This window comes from Rhododendron vialii, chromosome 9a (assembly GCF_030253575.1).
Source record: "Rhododendron vialii isolate Sample 1 chromosome 9a, ASM3025357v1".
In the NCBI taxonomy this organism is placed as follows: Eukaryota; Viridiplantae; Streptophyta; class Magnoliopsida; order Ericales; family Ericaceae; genus Rhododendron; species Rhododendron vialii.
In genome coordinates, this window is record NC_080565.1 from 8,490,792 (window position 1) to 8,508,866 (window position 18,075).

At 37.7% G+C, this 18,075-nt stretch overlaps 1 protein-coding gene across 1 annotated transcript; it reads right to left on the minus strand.

Annotated features, from left to right (window-relative positions):
• Positions 1 to 2,791: 2,791 nt before the first annotated feature.
• LOC131300373 (uncharacterized) lies at positions 2,792 to 13,216 on the minus strand. Its single transcript, XM_058326171.1, has 7 exons — positions 13,055 to 13,216; positions 10,860 to 10,952; positions 9,641 to 9,775; positions 9,448 to 9,537; positions 8,275 to 8,424; positions 4,373 to 5,970; positions 2,792 to 3,927 (listed from the first exon to the last, which is right to left on the minus strand). The coding sequence occupies exons 1-7, from the start codon at positions 13,115 to 13,117 to the stop codon at positions 3,024 to 3,026; spliced, it is 3,033 nt and encodes a 1,010-aa protein (XP_058182154.1). The 5' UTR covers positions 13,118 to 13,216; the 3' UTR covers positions 2,792 to 3,023.
• Between the last annotated feature and the right edge of the window lie 4,859 nt (positions 13,217 to 18,075).

Consider the following 18,075-nt stretch of genomic DNA (forward strand, 5'->3'; position numbering starts at 1 on the left):
GCCTTTTATTCTTCTTAGTAATTGTTGTTTTGGCACAAATCTTTAATTTTTGATTCTTAAAAAGAAATAGTTCAAAAAGGTTCAATTATCCTAAATGAATTTGGACTCGGGTCCTTGTTACCCGAATATTCAAAGATGCATGAAAGTCCTACTTTAGATGATATGCCTTTAAGGTCCCGTTCCAGAAACCTTTTTAAAAAATAAGCAGTTTATTTCACATTTTCAAACTCAAAAATAAAGTAAATGAAAAATAATTTTTTAATTTTTTTTGCATCGTATAAGAGATCTTCCAAACAAGATCCATATTGCATATTTTTAGATTTCAATAAACCCATAATTTTTGAGCTTGAAATTGACTTCTTAAAAAATAAGGACTTATTTTTGGTTCCAGAACAGAGCCTAAGAGATTAAATTCTTTACACCGCAGGTGTAAACATTTGTTTCCTCCAAATCAATTATATTGCGCCACGTCGCCATGTTTTATTAATTGGGACCATTGTTTTGCAACGTGGCGCAATGTAATTGATTTGGAGGAAACAAATGTTTACACCGGCGGTGTAAATAATTTATTCTCTGCCTTTAATTGCACTTTCTTTTTCTTTTTTGGGTAAATAATAATTGCACTTTCTTGCTGGGACAAGAGACTCTTTTTTTTCTTTTTTAAAGATTGGTACAAGAGAAGATAATGTCAGAGAAATGGTCTACGTGCAAATACATCTAGAAAGATTATGTGCACAGATATTGGTGCGAAAATCCGGATGCAGAAATATTCAAAATTGTCTGATATACTTATGGATCCACAAAATAATTAGAGCCGCTGCTCGAATGATTATGTCAAAGTCAAAAGTCGGCTTAAAACTGATTGACGTGGTTTCTTTTGATTGTCATTGTTGGCCTATTGAGCCACTCGATCTCTGCTACTGACCAATCATTTAAAAGCCACATTGTTGGTTTTAAAGTTGATTTTTCGTCGAATTTTAGTACTTTATCACCCAAAAGATGAAAAAAAAATAGCTGATCAAAAAGAAAAAAAAGATGAAAAAAATAGCAACAAGTAACAAGAACATTTTTTATTATTACTTTGTAGACAATTTTTCATGTTATAGAATACTTTGCACTTTTGTCGTTCTACATAAGTACTTAATCAGTCTCCCAATCAACTTCTTTCGTCCACCTAGTAGAGCTACCATAGCTTAAAAAGAAACCATCTTTCTCCACCTTCCAAATTATCTTGTCATGGCCGGCGTCTCTTTTAGGGTCGAATGACTCAAATTCCGCGAAATATCTCCCCCACATCGCGTTGCAAAAATAAAGATCATTCGTTTTGGCATTCCGTATATACGCTTCTCCCGCATTGACAGGATGTTCAATATCGATAACTGTGACATTAGTCTTGCACTTCAGGTTCAAAGGCGGTGAATCTTTAGGCAAGCTGTTGAAGATGGTAATGACAGGTGCGCCATGAGCTATCTCGATGAAGAGGGAGCACAAGACTAGCGTGAGGAGGAGAGGGAAGCGAAAGACGGTACCCATTTTTGATGAGGAACAGTGTTCTGAAATGGTACAAGACATTGACACAGTTTTCATTTTGTTATTGTGAAATTTATAGGAAGATAAAGGGCAGTGGAAGGGAGAATTATGCAATAATAAATGTTCATCTTTATAGATCGAGGTGATTTTGATGGATTACGTAGATCTTTTTTTTTTGGCAAGCATTCAATAACAAGAGTGGAAATCATATGGTGGGTTCTATTGGCCTCTGACTATCTGAAAGATCATATGTTTTGACAATTCTTTCTGGTTGAAACCGTAGGCCTTCATGAGTCTGTGTGACATCTGATTACGTATGTGATTTAGACCCGCCCGTTCGGCTAAATAAGCCAAATGACTTATTTTTTTGTCTTTATTCAAATTTTTTTTGTATTTGTTAGTTTTTTGTCAATTTTGGGGGATTACTGCATCGTCATGACAAGAAGAATTTAAAAAGAAAAAAATTACGATCGAAGCCTAATTTTTTTAAATAAAGACAAAAATAAGCCAATAAGCCAATTTTTTCGTCTTTATTAAAAAAAATTGGATTTCGATCATAATTTTTTACTTTTTAGATTCCTCTCATCATGACGATGCAATAATCTTCAAAAAAAATTTGACGAAAAACTAACAAATACAAAAAAAAATTAAATAAGGACAAAAAAAGAAGCCAATTCAATAGGTTTTTGCAACGACAACAAAGTTCGATTTCCTCTACATAACCAAAGAGCCCATAGTATTGCTCAAAAAGATCAATTTGGTGTGCCAGAAGTTGGAGGTGTGCATCCTGTGGGCTCTAGCTTGTGAGAGCTTCCGCGGGTGCATGCAGTTTGAACCATGTCAAAAGTAATCTAGTATTGATTAAGTTAATCCACTGGAATGTAATCTTTTATATCTATGTATTTTGGTTCCAATAGTTTCTTGCGTAAATTTGTTTCTTTTCTTGTAGTTCAAATTACCCTTATATGTTTTCCGATCACGTCTAATTGGTCAGCTAATATATACAGTAACTTCTATCAAAATTTCGACAAAAAAGGGTCAAGTGCTCCATTGTGACCTTTTTCTCTCGCAAGATGGAGAAATTCTCCCATTTCAACAATAGAAGCAATTCTCAGCGACGAGGCATTGGGACAATCACGATACATTAGGGCTTGAACATTGCAACTTTCTCAGAAGGCTTAGCTTATTTCAATAGCATTGCCAGAAATTAAAAAAAATTATAAAGCAAAAACAAAAAAGAATAACTGTACAAGCTAAGGGATTTTTGAACCAACTTCGCTCTATGATCAATATGTGTGCTTTGAGACGCAATATGAAAACAAGCATTACAACGATGGAGAAGAGCAATATGCAGCTTTGTTGGTAAAATATCACTACTCATCCAAGATAGCGACATTGACAAGTAATACTCAGCGCACTACAAAATTTCCTACCAGTTTTCGGTTCTTTACCGAGTTTGAAGCGCTCTGCAGCAAGGGGCTGAAAACAGTGGCTTACACACTACCGGCTAAGCCGACCAATTGTTCAATCACTTCTTCAAGGTGCGAGAAGTGAGTCAAGAATTTGTCATGAAGTTCAGCGCGATCAAAATGATTTTGCTCCAAATGAGGAATACCACCGCCGATAACTTTCAAACCGCTCTGCAGCAATTCCACACCCTGCATAATTCCATCAGGAAGTTTCCTTCTTTTACTGGCTTGATTATCATCATCGCTACCCATATTTTCACATCCCACAGCCCCTAGATCAGTGTTTTGATATTTTTGAATCGTTTGTTTTAGAATCTGACCTTCCTTTACAAGCAACTGAAACTCATCAGAGCAAGGTGTCATAGTTAGAAGAGCTCTTTCCTTCTCCAGAAATACTTTCAACTCAGCCAAAAACCTCTCCTCATTTGCCTCGTTACCCAAATCCAGATCAAAAGAAAGAGCAGCATTTTGAGGTATGAATCTCCACAGCTGACTGCAAGAAGTACGCGCAGCAAAATACCCGAATGTTTCCATTGCCAAATGAACAAATGCCCAGTGCTGCTCGCCCAATAGCACGTGATACAACTCCAACACAGCTGAACTCTTTGTACCACTACTATTATCATTTTCTGCCAATTCAGTGTGACCAAGGCCGGCCATGAAAGTGGCGAGATTTGGTTTACATTGGTATAATTGAGCGTCTGAAACTGCTGGCCCCGAGATGAATAGGTTTTGAAGCTCCAAAATGACTTCTTCCATCCCATCAGATGTGTATAAATGCTTCACGTTCGAGATGATACCTAAAGTTTCGCTCAGAAGCTTGCGGTAGTGATGTTTCGTTGAGTTTTCTGCTGTCCCTCTGTATCTATGAATAACAGCAACTAAAAATCTGAGGGTCTTCATGTCAATGTCAGATACGCTGACCTGGCTAGAAATATATGAGAAGGCTTGATTAAAAATTGTTACCATTAGCTGTGTGGTGACAAATTTATAGTACGTACTTAGCAGGAACACTATAAAATCACCAAAGGAAATGATAAACGGTTTGGATGACAAGCTAAGAGTATTGATTATTCACCAACTCAGTAAGAATTTTGGGAATCAATGGGAGGAAAAACAACCCAAAAAAGTAACTAATGTGCTTTAACTGAGGAAGTACTTAAACTCCGCCATTAACGGGGAACATTAAGCATTAAATTATAGGTACCCTGGGGGCAAATCATTGTAAATTACTAACAGGGACTAAAAAATCGACTACCGGCGTTAGACTTAACATATTCTTAAGATATTAGTCACATGTGATGCAGAAGAATCGCTTCTCATTATCCGGTGACTCAGATGACATATCATATGCAAAGGAACTCATTACTTACAGAGACTGCAGGGCAGCAGACAGTGCGAAGACTGGTGCCCCAAACTCACTAGAACCATACTCTCTCGATGATGCATCACCAAAGCTTTCCATGAACTGAAAATACTCTCTTACGATCCTCTGTGTAGCAACACTTCTCATCTTGTGTGAAAGCAAATTCAGAGGGAATCCCTCCATAAGCAAGGCCACTAACATAATGGATGAAAACTGAGATCTGGTACTGCCAACAATTGTACTGTAGACTTGATCCAGTGTAGGCTGTGGAACATGCATAAGAAGCATGCAAATTGATCTTGCAATCTTTCGTAGACCACTAAAAGGAACAAGAACTGATTCTGAAGATGCCACAAAAGTCAATAATGCGCAAAGTTTTTCAACAATATCATTTACCATGTCTACCTCAGCATGACGCACCAGAAAGCACCAAAGTTCCATTACAATTTCCCAACAAAGGAAATGAGGATGGAAGATATTTTGGAGCAGAAACGACTCCATTTCGCTCCAAACTATACTTGAAGAGACACCAATCATGAAGGTTTTCAGTGCATGTAGAATAGAAAAGAACATAGACTGATAAGCCACTTCTGGGGCTTTACCAGGACCATATGGTGTAGGGATTTGTAGGGTAAGACAAGAAGAATATACCTCTTCATCAACTAAAACCTCCAAAAGCCACCCAAGTTTTCTGGCGGTCCCCAGTCTCACATCATTTTCAAGATCGGAAGCACTTTTAAGAAGGTTAACAAATAACGAAACCCGACCGAGCAGTAACATTCTTGCCCCATGCATATTGCCGCTACTTAGGGAGAACATTGCATCCTTTTTAGTGGTCCTATTCCCATTGCTTATATTTCCAGCGACAAAGCTTAAATCATTTTCATTAAACAACCAATCGAGAATGAGGAACTTGTCGTCCTGTTTCAGTTGCGCGGAGTTTAGTAAAGAATTAAGTAAATGGAAAGATATTGGCTCCAAAAGTTCCACCAAGACTTCGCTTGCAGTTTTCAGAAGTTCTTCTTTACTCAGTAAGATTCTAAATGTCAAGATAATCAAGACGCACAGTGCTATCTCCTTGTATGCTGAAAAAGCCTGGCATGGATATTGGGAGGATATTCTTACAGCATTAATCAGATAAAATTTTACTGGAAGAAATATCCTTTTAGCTTCTGACACTGAAACTTTTTCCGTCAGCAAAGAAAACCAAGTTTCAGCCGCACATCTCAAAGACTCAGTTGCAAGTGAAACTAGTGTCTGCAGAATCTCTGCCACATTCAACTTTGTTGCAAAAGCCCCTTTGCCAAGCTGAAGCAACGTAACCACACCTTTCCATGACGAATTCAGCAGCGTGACAAGACTCCCACCATCATTAGCAGCAAGGACTCCCAATTCGCAAAATAGTTTCACAGTGCTTTTTATTATACTGAGAACATGATTCGCTTTATCAGCCTCTTCACAATCCATGCTGTTTCCACCATTCTCAGCTCTTGCATCAACGAAATCCAAGTTTACAGAATCGGAATACACCTTACATAGCCGTATGACACCCTCAAGTACTAGCTGTGCCACCTTCAGTACTTCTAAACCAAATGCGTTCATTCTCTGTGTAATAGCGACAAAGGACAATAGTTTAGAAGTGATACAAAATGGCCAATGATATCAGATCTATAAGAGTCCATACAGGATACCATCAATACTCAAGACGGTCCATCTACTTCAGATAAATGTCTGATTGTAGGCCCAAACCCAATGGCAGAACAGAAATAATCTGCATCCACGCATTTATGATCTAACAGTTGCAGTAAAACTTGTAGTTCTGAAAAGTGAAAGCAAGCTTTGCACAAGTGTCGGAATCCAAATAGAGCCTTCAAAGTGAATACTATCTTGTCCAATTTAAACTTGTAAGCACCACATACTAGCTGGCTTTATGAATCTATTTAGAAGAGTGCGTGCCCTTCTTGTTATTGTATTTATTATTGACGTTGCAATATTTGTGTTATGGTTATATAGAGAACAACACTACTACACACACACACCTAGGTCCACACTCAATAGCAGTGTTCTAAAAGAAGGGTTTAATCGCCGATTAATCGGCGATTAATCAGAAATTTGGCCTAACCGATTAGATTAATGCCTCGAAGGTTGAATTAGTAGGTCAAGAGGTTAATCGGAGTTAGTCGGCGATTAACCGGCGATTAGTCAGTCGGCGTCTAGCGGCGATAAGTCGATTAATCGGTTAATGGGCGATTAGTCGGCTATCGGCGATTAATAAGGGTAAAATCTATAATTTTGGAAAATTAAGGGGTGTAACTATTATATACTCATACCAGTTTAAGGGTTTTGAATCACAGTATTTAGGGCTTGTTCAACACCCAGTCATCGATTGATCGATCTCGGAGTCACCTGTCATATCTCTGTGTAAAACACGAGATTTCCGAGCCGCCTATCACCTCTCTCTCTCTCAAATTCGAGATCTCCTCTCACTCCACGTCTCCACCGACCTCGAACATTAGTGTTTTTTTTTAAAAAACCCATACCCATATTGACACGTTAGTGATTCTGGAAACAAAGTGTAGTAATATTTTTTATTAAATCTTAACACGAAGTGTAGTATTGTTTGGTATATATAAATAAAGTTATTATAATTGGTAAGTGACTAAAAAATGAACGGCCCATACCTAGTACCAGTTGGTGTTATAATCATGTTAACAGTTTTCTGTAAAGGAGAGATTTCTATGTCATATTTGAAAAACAATTGATGTTGTTGGATTGATAGATGAATGTTCAATTTTTTATGAGAGTTGTCATTGGGGAGTATTTATATATAAATAAATAAAAACCCGACTAATTGCTACAAGCCGATTAATCGGCGATTAATAGGTCTCGAAGCTCGAAGGTGGTCGACCGAGCGACGAACGCCGAGCGACTTTTAGAACATTGCTCAATAGTAATATGCTCCCGCTGAACATGGAATTTGTAAGAGACAGCTCCAGTGCAAAACTGCCAATAAGCACGAATAACTTACTGTAACTAAGAATAACTCTAAAAGTGTGATATGTACTTCAATAGATACTAGTAAGGAATTAAGCAATGAGCTCCTCCACTGCACCATTCAGTGCACTACTCAAAGTTTTACCCCAGCCGGACATCGTTTAATAGGTATTATGCTCTTACAAAGTTAAATGCATGCATCTCAGTAGAAAGTCAGTGCTGGGAAAAGCGCAGCCGGCATACACATCCTGAAAATGCATTAATAGGACCTAAGTTTGTTGAGTAAAGTTGGTAAACTAGGAACACATTCTGGGTTTGAGTGTCAGTTTGGAATTTAGTTCTTTTCATCTGTTAATTGTTATGGCAAAACAACAGCACTTGAATCAATTTGGACACTGTTTCACAAAGACACCCCAGAAGTGTATGTATTTCTCCCAATCTTCCCATGCAATTTGGAAGAATGCGCTCTTCAGTCAAGCTAACCTCAACCCTTAACACACATTTAAAGCCAACCCATACAAATTTCAGCTGACCCTGACTATGATCTTAGAGAAAAGTTTGACAAGCTATCAAATGACCAAAAATTCAACCTGGCTTAGCTGGTTCTCTTAAGGCTGGTTTTCCAAAACTTGAAGAACCACAATTCACAACAATGCTAACGCGTTAGTGTCATGACTCATTACTCGTGAAAGACTGCCAATTGTCAACACCATGTATGTAAAAGACTTTTGCATTCAGAAGAAAATAAAGAATAATTATAGATTGCCAAACATCTAGAAGCCGTTAACAAACTTTCTGATTTAGTAGATAAACTAGTCCACTAGTAACAGGTTGATAGCTTTCTCAAATGGAGGCTCCATCATGAAGTGCACAAAAAAAAAATCAATCAAAACTTCAATACTTTTGATTCCATACCTTGACCTCTGATATCGAAATTTTTGCTAGATTTAACTGTTCAAAGGTGCATTTCTCAACGACATCCATCAACTCCTTGGCATCTGAAATAGGATATCTTGCCAAAGCTGAAAAACAAGCAGCAGAGTAGCTCAACAGATCCAAGAGCAACTACAAAAGAAAATTTCAGAGCTGTCAGGCAAATCTTAACGCTTGAAGACATATGAAAAACCATGGTGGTGAAAATTTACTGTCAGATCTAGCAGTCGTTCAGAAACCAAAGAAAACTTGGATAGACTACCACAAGAAAGGTGTTGAACTAAAAGCTGCACGATGACAAATGTTGACTTAATATCAAAAATTGACTGAGGACCATTCTTAGAAGGCAACAACTTGCAATCTAAAACAGATCCAGATGAGAAAATAGTTTACTTGCCCAAGAGGCCTAGAGTATGTAGGTTTCGGAATGATAATTTTCTGCTTGCAACGATCTCAGACCAAAATTCATAATCACCTTGATAGATAGCTCTTTTGATAATTTGTAGATGTTACAGAGTCGAAATGGATACATGACCTTATTCAACAATTCTTTTGTCATCCTATATGAACAAGTGCCTGACAGTAAAACCTCAGTAAATTTTTATTTTTATTTTGAATATAACCTCAGTAAATTCAAGATGGGGTTTTTGACTATTGTCATCCAACACTTCATAATCCAAGGGGGGGAACCTAAATTTGGTTCCATCTTACTTATCAAGTGGTTCCATACCGTTTCATTCGTCGCGTAAAGTTCAAACTTAATTTATAAATATTCAATTGAAATCCGGAGTTCTGGATGAGTAACTAGCAGCTAACAACCTCTAGTCAGCACGATGTAAATCCATGTTCTCACAAAAATGAAAGTAATTAACTGTGTTTTGTGATTCCAATGCTATGTTGTTCCCACAGGAAGCAAGTTTCTACAAGTTTTATTTACCCCAAAAAAAAAAAAAATTCCACATGTAGATTATGAACAGTGAAACGGGCACTTCTCATTGCACATTGTTTCTCAAAAATCCTATACTGCATTAGTCAAGAGGAAGCCCCACTTGAGAAGTTTCATCTTGTCATTGAAAGAAAGATAAACCTGGGAACCAAGTTTATGCATATGAGTATGTGCACTAGACTTGGATATCAATATTTGTTATCACTTACCTGAAAAAAGAGGTTGCAATGCTCTTCTTCTTCGGACTCCTCAATTGACATGAGTGTCATGTTCAAATGCTTTCCACACCATATGCTTGCCTAAGAATGAGAAAAATACTCTAGCACAAATGTTTCCAGTAACTTCAAGAAAGTGAATTCTCATAACCTTGTGAAGTTGATGGAGGATCAAAATCAAATGTACCTTGATCCCAAGGGAAAGAAAGTGCCCCAGGCATCCTGATATGTCTGATTCTATGTTTTTTGCAGCTACATGCAAAATAGTTTTGTTTAACATGCACTGAGAGATGTCCAAACATGTAAAATCTTCCCAGAACATCTAGTCAAGGGTTAAGGGACTAATCAATATAAAGAACTTAAATAGCTTGAGGGAGCTATTAACAACGAGTCATGATCGTATTGTAGATGAGAACTAGAAACAGGAAGAAAGTCAATAACGAAAAATGCGTTGAATATGTGAGAAGTTCTTCTTGCTAGATTTGGTTTGCTAGAACGTCTACACTTTCCAGGATTTTTGAATTTAGAGTGCCTGCTGCTTCCCTTTCAACATATCCTGGAATTGATCAAGGCCTTATGGCAGTGCTAAATTTTTTCAGAGGGTTGTCATTTGTCCGAGAACTGGTATTCACCAAATGAGAGGGATATACAGTAGAACATTATAACTAGAAAACGAGCACTTCCTTGCTGCACATAGGACCCCACAATTAGTAATCTGTTTTTTCCCCCCTCAAATCTAAGTTAAACAATGTGCTTTGAACCTGAGGCATCTCCCTGAGATCATGATTTGCAATTTTCTTTTTTGTCAAAGAAAAAACCCTGTCATAATCAATCTGCCTCGCAAGAAGCCCAATTGCTCATTTACCGGCCATTTTTTAGCATATTAACGCAAGACACTTCTCCACCCATCTTTTAGGAACAACATAAAATAGAGAAACCAACTTATGAACATGAAATTTATGGAATTTAATTTTTCACAAGAACTAAAATACATGAAGTTGATTGTGAAAACAAGAAAAAAAGGAAAAAACAAAAGAATAGTCTACTTACAAATCAGTTGAAAAGTGACAAGCAAAATCATTCTCAGCAATTGAATGCAGTGAGTCTAAAGCCATAAAATGCCTTCTTTTCGGATTGTTATAGGCCTATAACTACAATATGCCATGGCAATTCAATGAAGTTAGGGCTAGGGCCTGACCAAACAGGAGGAAATTACAATAAGAATGCCTATAAATGGTTTCAATAACTTTGACTCTCAAGGAGATAGAAAATTATAAAAGCATGTTTCTTGCTTGGGTGATTTTACCCACAGCAATTATGTGGGAAGCAAAATTAACCATGACTTAAATTTATGTAGAAATGAACAAACTCCGTGCAACAAATGTAGAACAGAGTCAGCTGGATACTGTGAGGGATGCACTAAGAGAAGCCAAATCAGATTTGTCAGATACATCTGACTCCCCAAGTTTTGTAAGCAGTTGTACACGGCTCTCAACAACCTGCCAAATAAAGCCATAAGTGAAACACAAAGTACCACCATCTAGGCACTTGGAAAAGACTTCAATATAGTTTGATATTCAGTACCAAATTGTAAATTCCCATTTACAAAAAACACGAAAAAGAATATTAATAGCTGGAGTAACATCACCACACAACAATGCTAAACCTCAAGAAAAGAGGACCTTGTATTAGGTTCATACAGCATAAAGATGTGACCATACTACAAAGGCCAAAACCGATATAATCTCAGTCACTGTCATGATGCTGGGTACATATAAGCATGTAGCCTCTGTGACACAAACGATTCACACATTTTTTTCAAGAAGTCACCTCCCCCCATGAAATGGATAAAATGGAAAAAGTTATAGGACATTCAAACAACAGAATATGAACCAAAATTTAGGGACAGAGGAAGTATATTTTTTGAGCCAACAACAATGGCACCTCCCCCTATGTCAGCAAAAATAGTGGTAATTGCAAAGATAACTGACACCATATCCACCATGAAGTAGCCAAAAGAATAAATAAGAAATTGATGAGGAAAAAGGAAATGGTTACAAAATGATATCGGCTTAAACTAATTTAAAGAGCTTGCCAGACCTTTTTCAATCATCTGGTGAAAAACAATTTCATGTCACAAATCAAGATGAACAAACACCCAGAGAGTTTCTTGTTACTGTGATCTAGTACTTTGGTATTCATTAATTTTTGCAATGCCATCCCGGCCACCCATAGCTACGTTATAGAATTATAAGAATTTCACAGGACAAAGGACCTAAGATGAAGTACATAGTTTACTTAAGAATGAGATACCATTGCTTACTTAAGAATGTGCTACCACAACGATATGCTTCTATATTCCAATAGTTAGAATCTCAAACTCACTTTTGAATTATTCAATACAGAAGAAAGGACCAAAAGACAATATCTCTGAACAGAACTACATAAAAAGCATTAAACGAAATATTTGCCAGTTACAACAAGTCATCAGCCCCTTCTGCTGCCACAGCCCTCGCCCTTTTCCCCTTACTCAGCTTCATCCCATTTTTAAAGATGCCTCCTTCCAATTAGGAATGATAGGAAAAGAGAGAGATGTTTTACAAATGTTCCGGTGCCAACTTAACCGATGAAACAACTAGAAAAGCTGTGTATGAACGAACTTCCTCGCAGCATCTAAGTTCAGATCCAAGTCAACAAAAGTCACATTACGTACCATAACACTTAATTATTTCAACTACAGAGGAGTACGCTGAATATTAAACTCTCTCATACTTGCAGGTGATAATGTTCTTAACTACCTATGTCAACAGTTCAGTACATTAGAAATCAGTGGTGGATAGTAAGCAGCAATCTTCCCAATGACATGTTCAACACTCAAGAAAGTAAAACTAGTACAGAATCTTCAAGAAATATAGAAAGCGAGAAACAAAAACCAAAAGAACACTATTGACTGGAATTCAACCAAGCAGCTGGGAAGGCTAGACTCAAATAAGGAGTGAACCACCAAATATAATCCAAGCTGGGAAGCGAAAACAGGTAAAATTCAAGATGCATGACTAAATTACACTCCAACTTACTCAGCTTTAGTTGTTGAGACTTTTTCCATTTTTAACCAAACTGAGTTGGACTTGAGCTAAAACTAAAGGTGCAGCCGCTTTAAGCCCCAAAAAATAAAATGTTAAGGCCCCACATACTTTGGTACTCCTCATAATATTCCAACAAAAAAGAGCCCCATCTTTAATCAGCCCCCGAAAGTTGAGTGCCAGCTCCACAAAGAAACTAAATATCGGGTGTCTTAAATCCTCTATACTTGTGGATTTAAAAATTTGTGTCAATGAGGCCATCTAACTGCATAGAACCTAACTGTATGAGAAACAATGAAATGATGACTCGAATTAAATTCATGAAACCCTAAAACATTTCACAACTCCATAAATACATGCGGATTGTTGAGAATTATTTGCACTCAAATAGAAATTAACAATTAGTTTCACGAATGAGTGGATTGATGCAATTATATATAACCTTGCCTAGTCTATGAGCTATAACGAAAAGGCAATCACTTCGAATCGATGAATAAATTGCTAAATAATGAGCTTACATCTGAAGATGTAATGGCTTCTAGCAGTCTCTGCACCTCTCTGATCGAGCTCTCTCCCGCCATTGCGCTCTCTCTCTCTCTCTCTCTCTCTCTCTCTCTCTCTGTATGTATAAATACGTACAGTATATACTGTGATTTTCCCCCCCTTTGCTGGGCTTTCCCGCCTTTGGCAAGTTCGGAGAAGGGGAAAAAACCCCTATTTATGTTTTCACCCCTAAAATCCTCTCTCTTACTACAATCGCATCATATTTTCTATTCTTTTCAATTTTTGCCCCCACCAAGCACTTTTTTGACTGTTTATCTATGGTCCTGGAAATTTACTAGCAAAGTACTACTAGCATTTATGTTTTACAGCGTCCACGTCTTAACACCATTGTTTTAAAAGTCGCTAGGCACTAATCAGACAGTCGGTCACTTTTGAGCTTCAAGGCCTAATAATCGACGACTAATCGACTCATAGTAATTAGTCGAATTTAGTCGTATAATCAACCAATGATTAATCATTGATCAATTCTAACTTTTAGAACACTGCTTAAGAAAGGTCCTTTATCAGCCTCCCTAAGGCCCCGTTCAGTTGCCAGGAAAAGATGGAAAATCAACTTTCCCATGACTTTTGTAGTATTTAGTTGGCAGGAAAGTAGTGGGAAACATGTTTTTAAGTTTTCCTGCAAGATTTACTTTCTTGCAAAACTGATCCGGCCAAAAGCATAGGATTTTGTGTCACGGGAAAAGGGCCAAAATAATTGGCGGGTAAGAAAAAAAAGTGAATGACGCCAATACCAAAGAAATACAAATTAGGTTCTTAGAAAGACATTTTGAGATTTACGTGAACAACAACAATTTCGACTACTATGGTGTTTTCTGAGATAATTGTTGTGGAAAAAGATTGATAGTTTATTTTTTTTGGAAGTATTTATTTATCTTGTCATTAGTCTTCAATTTTGTTTTGTACTAACTAATTTTCAGTGAGTTTTTGCATCAGCAACTAATCAAGCATGATTGTTCAATATTTATTTATTTAGTTATCATCTACTTATTTTTTAAACTTCATTTGTATAGTTGATTATCAGAGAATGTCAATTTAAATGGGGGATTTGCATAACCATTCAGAATATAGCAAATTGAATAGGGAATTGCAAATCGATTTTTTCATTTCATGTTAAGGCTTTGCATTAGATAAAATACATTTTCCATATGTGTTAATTTTTGAAATATGATAGCCTATTATTTAGCTCTCAAAGTTACTTTTATTTAAAATTAGCCATGAGAATAAAAATAAAGAAGTTTTTCATAAGTGTTTTTTTTCGGCAAATGAACCACTAAACTTTAATTTTCCTGCAAAAAAATATTGTCAAATAAACACTCACAGGAAAATAGATTTCTTTTTCCTTTATTTCACTTTATTTAACTTTTTTTGAAAATAACTTTTCGATACAACATTCCTGGCAACTGAACGGAGCCTAAGATAGTTTAACAATTTGCTTTTGCTACGGTGGCTCTTAAAAAATAAAGAGCGGCTATTCACTGGAGTCAATTCACAAGGACTAGCAGTTAGGCACATGCAAATATATATTCTTTTGAATATGTGGGATGAGACTCGTGAGAGAGGGGATCAGGTCCGCTACATGCCCTTATCCACCATGACCAATCCCCTCCAAACTTCAATTTTTTGTGTCCTATCATGGGCTCACGAGAATGATCCATATTGTTCATCCTGTACTTTTCGTTGAGAATAACATATGCTAAAAAAACCAAAAATGCTAGGGACAAAGAAAATTTACTCCGAAAGTACCCCGAAAAGATCAATTAGTGGTTGAGATTTACTTTGATGTGTGTAACTTAATCATCACAATGTGCGGATACTCCATTTATGGTTCAAAACTGACCACATAACCTACCTGTGATTTTGAAAATATGCAGATAGATCCCCTGCTATATTGTCAACATGGTAAGGGCGAAACTGCGCTTGCAACATGGCAATGTTCGATTTCCCCTGGAGACAAACCATGATTTAAGTGGGGGGCTATGGCAGTGGGTTGTTGTGCTAGTCTCCCCCAAGATTTAGATTGCGCAGTCGGGTCCAATAGTGGCTAGGCTGGTTGTTCCTCGGTTACAAAAAAAAAAATCATCCTGGCACGGGCTTCCACTTGTGTGTGTATATATTGAATCTAGGAGTGCATTGAAAAGAGTTTGTGCTCAAATACGAGGTGAGGTAAAGCTGAAGTAAGGATCAGAGATGCTCTAAAAAACACATAATTGTTGGAAATGCATGAATTTTACTTAAATTAACAAAAAACATTTAAATTTCTTATAAAGATTTGATAGATTATTCATGAAGGCCTTTAATTATAATTCTTTTACCACACATGAGTAGGCTTATAGCTTTTTATTTTGTATTGAAATTTGAAACCATGTTGCTGATTTTCGAAGTACCAAACAGAAGCACACGTTGACCAAATATTTTACTATTTCTTAAAACAAAGTGGTGTTAGAACAAAGATTTGAAATTTTCGATGTAAAATCTGACATGGCACGCCAAGTGGAAGAATAGGAATGTGAAACAACTCTAAGGTCCAAATTGTTAAATGCTTATGTATCATTCGACATCTCATCTCTCATGTCAAATTTGACATGGGATATCAAATTTTTCTTTTTGTTACTTTACTCCAAAACTTACTAAAATAATAAATTTGGCATCCTGATTGGGTGAGCACCTTGAATATATATGTCAAATTGTCATTTAAGCCTTCAAAAAATTTTGACATCCTCAAATTTAAAGCCAAAGTTAGAGATGCTCAGGTGACCAGTCAATATTCCAAACCATATACTATGAGATAAGGCGTGAAGATGATCTTTTGTGTAACTCGTAATAGAGCCTACCAGTCTTATTTCGTCAACGTACGTTAGCCGTTCATAATTTAGGCAGTAATAGTGTTTAATTTTCATAAATATATTTTCGCACTCCACAATTATCTGCACTGAAAAAATGAATTGTGAAAATCAACTGCAAATAGGGACTAGCACTTCATTTTTTGAGTCCAGATTGCAATTTGTGGAGTGCGAAAATAAATTCTCAATTAGACATCAACAAGTAGATATGATGATGGTATAATATTATTCTTGCAAAATTAATAGACGGTCAAAACTTCGATTATCCATTTCTCCCAAAGTGCATATGGTTTGGTTAATATGTGTAGATGCGGTCAAAATTATCAACTCGTATTCAAAGGGAGACTGTTTGACCCTTCAATCAACCAAAGACACATAGCGTTGGGGCCCGCGAAGGAAGGATGACCCAAGTCAAACCCTTGCTCAACGAAGAACAATTGATCGCCCAACGGTGAAGCGACACGTATATAGACAATACTGAAATTATCCCCGCGCAAGACGTCCGTGAGAAGGTACCGCGGCGGCTCGCTGGTCCCACGGAATTACGAGGACCGTCCCACAAGTAGCTTTGGCAACGCAGACCACAGCGAGAACCTGTGGGTCACCCGAAGGCTCGTAATTACCGAAAGGTTACATTAAAAGAATTCCTAGGGTTTCGCCCCGGCCCAGAGGTAGGGCCTGGGAGGAGCCCCGCGGGTGAAGAACGATCGCCGCGGGTCGCGACCTTGCTCTAGCGGGAATTGGGGAATCTCTTGTGGCTTGGTGGCTTAGAGTGGAGGTCTCGCCGCGGTAATACTGGCCGGCCCGGGGAAACGCTTCCGCGGGAAGGCCAGTTTCCTCAAAGGCCAGGAGGTACGAGGGGGACACATGTCGGGGTCTAATAAGAGCGCCGTCCTGGGCCTGATCTAAGCCCAGGTGCCCTATAAATACCTCTGACATTCCCAATGATTAATGACGACCTTTTTCTGGAAAAGAGTGAATGAACACTGAATTTGAGGAATGAGAACATTCTTCTTCAGAGAAAAGGAGTGACCTCATTCATTCCACCCCGGAAAAGGCCAGATACCTCGCGGAGAGCAAGAGTGACGCACTGCCTCTGTTCCTTCTGTACCTTCTGCTCCTCTCTTCACCCCATAAAATCTCTCACCCTTTTTCCCCGCTAATCATCGACCAATCGCGCTTCTCCAGCTCACGGATATTTACACGTAAGCAACCCCCCGCAAAACCCTCTTCCTACAATATGTATAGTTAACTTGATTACTAATTTAGTACTGATTTGGTTCATATGTACTTTGAAGTTTTTGGGTGCAAAAAATAAGGTATGGGACACATTGTGCCCGACGTGCATCCGAGCCGTCCAAACATGTTTTGAATGACCATGATTTATTTGAGAGAGAGAGAGAAGGTGTTTTGAGAGAGAGAGAGAGAGAGAGAGAGAGAGAGAGAGAGAGAGAAGGTGTTACAAGGAGAGAAGGTGTTTGGATCGGAACCATCCAAATTGGACGGCTCGGATCGCGTACCACATGTCCCATACTCTATTTGCGCCCAAAAACTTTCCCCAAAATAGGATCCGGATCTATGGTCCCAAGTTTTAAACCGATGAGGATAATCGATTTAGCTAGTTTACGTAATTCTTCTTCTTTTCATTTTATTTTTTTTGCCAAAAGGCTAGAAATTCATTGATACGAGTACATCAAAGGGCACATCCTTCCTTAGACAAAGGAGAAAATAGTCAAACGAGCAAATAGACTCTAAAGAAATAAGACGTACATCCCAAATTAAACCACATCAGAGAGCAACAGTGCAATATTACACCAACTACATGTCACAGAACCAATACACATAAAAAAAATTAAAAAACTAAAACAACGACAAGCGAAGAAACAACCAAAACAGCATAAAATCAAACCAGAAAAAAACCCCTAAAAACCTAATCCTAGCGGAACCAAAACACCAGCAGTACTGTCACACCATAGTAATCGTCATCCAAAGCCACCACTATTAGTTGCCGCAGATCCAACCGCCACCATCATTTAGTCTCTCGTAATTGTAATAGAGTTGCTCATAAAATATCTAAATAGGCGTCTCATCCATCCATAGAGCTCGGGCGAAAATTTTCCCGAACTTGGCTG

What these genes read in the sequence shown, in the direction of transcription:
- LOC131300373 (XM_058326171.1), bottom strand. Translation starts at nt 13,117, where the DNA reads ATGGCGGGAGAGAGCTCGATCAGAGAGGTGCAGAGACTGCTAGAAGCC. An exon ending in AAGCCATTACATCTTCAGAT is followed by an intron (nt 10,953 to 13,054) that starts GTAAGCTCATTA and finishes TTTATTTGGCAG; the next exon opens with GTTGTTGAGAGCCGTGTACA. An exon ending in TTCTTTCCCTTGGGATCAAG is followed by an intron (nt 9,538 to 9,640) that starts GTACATTTGATT and finishes TCTCATTCTTAG; the next exon opens with GCAAGCATATGGTGTGGAAA.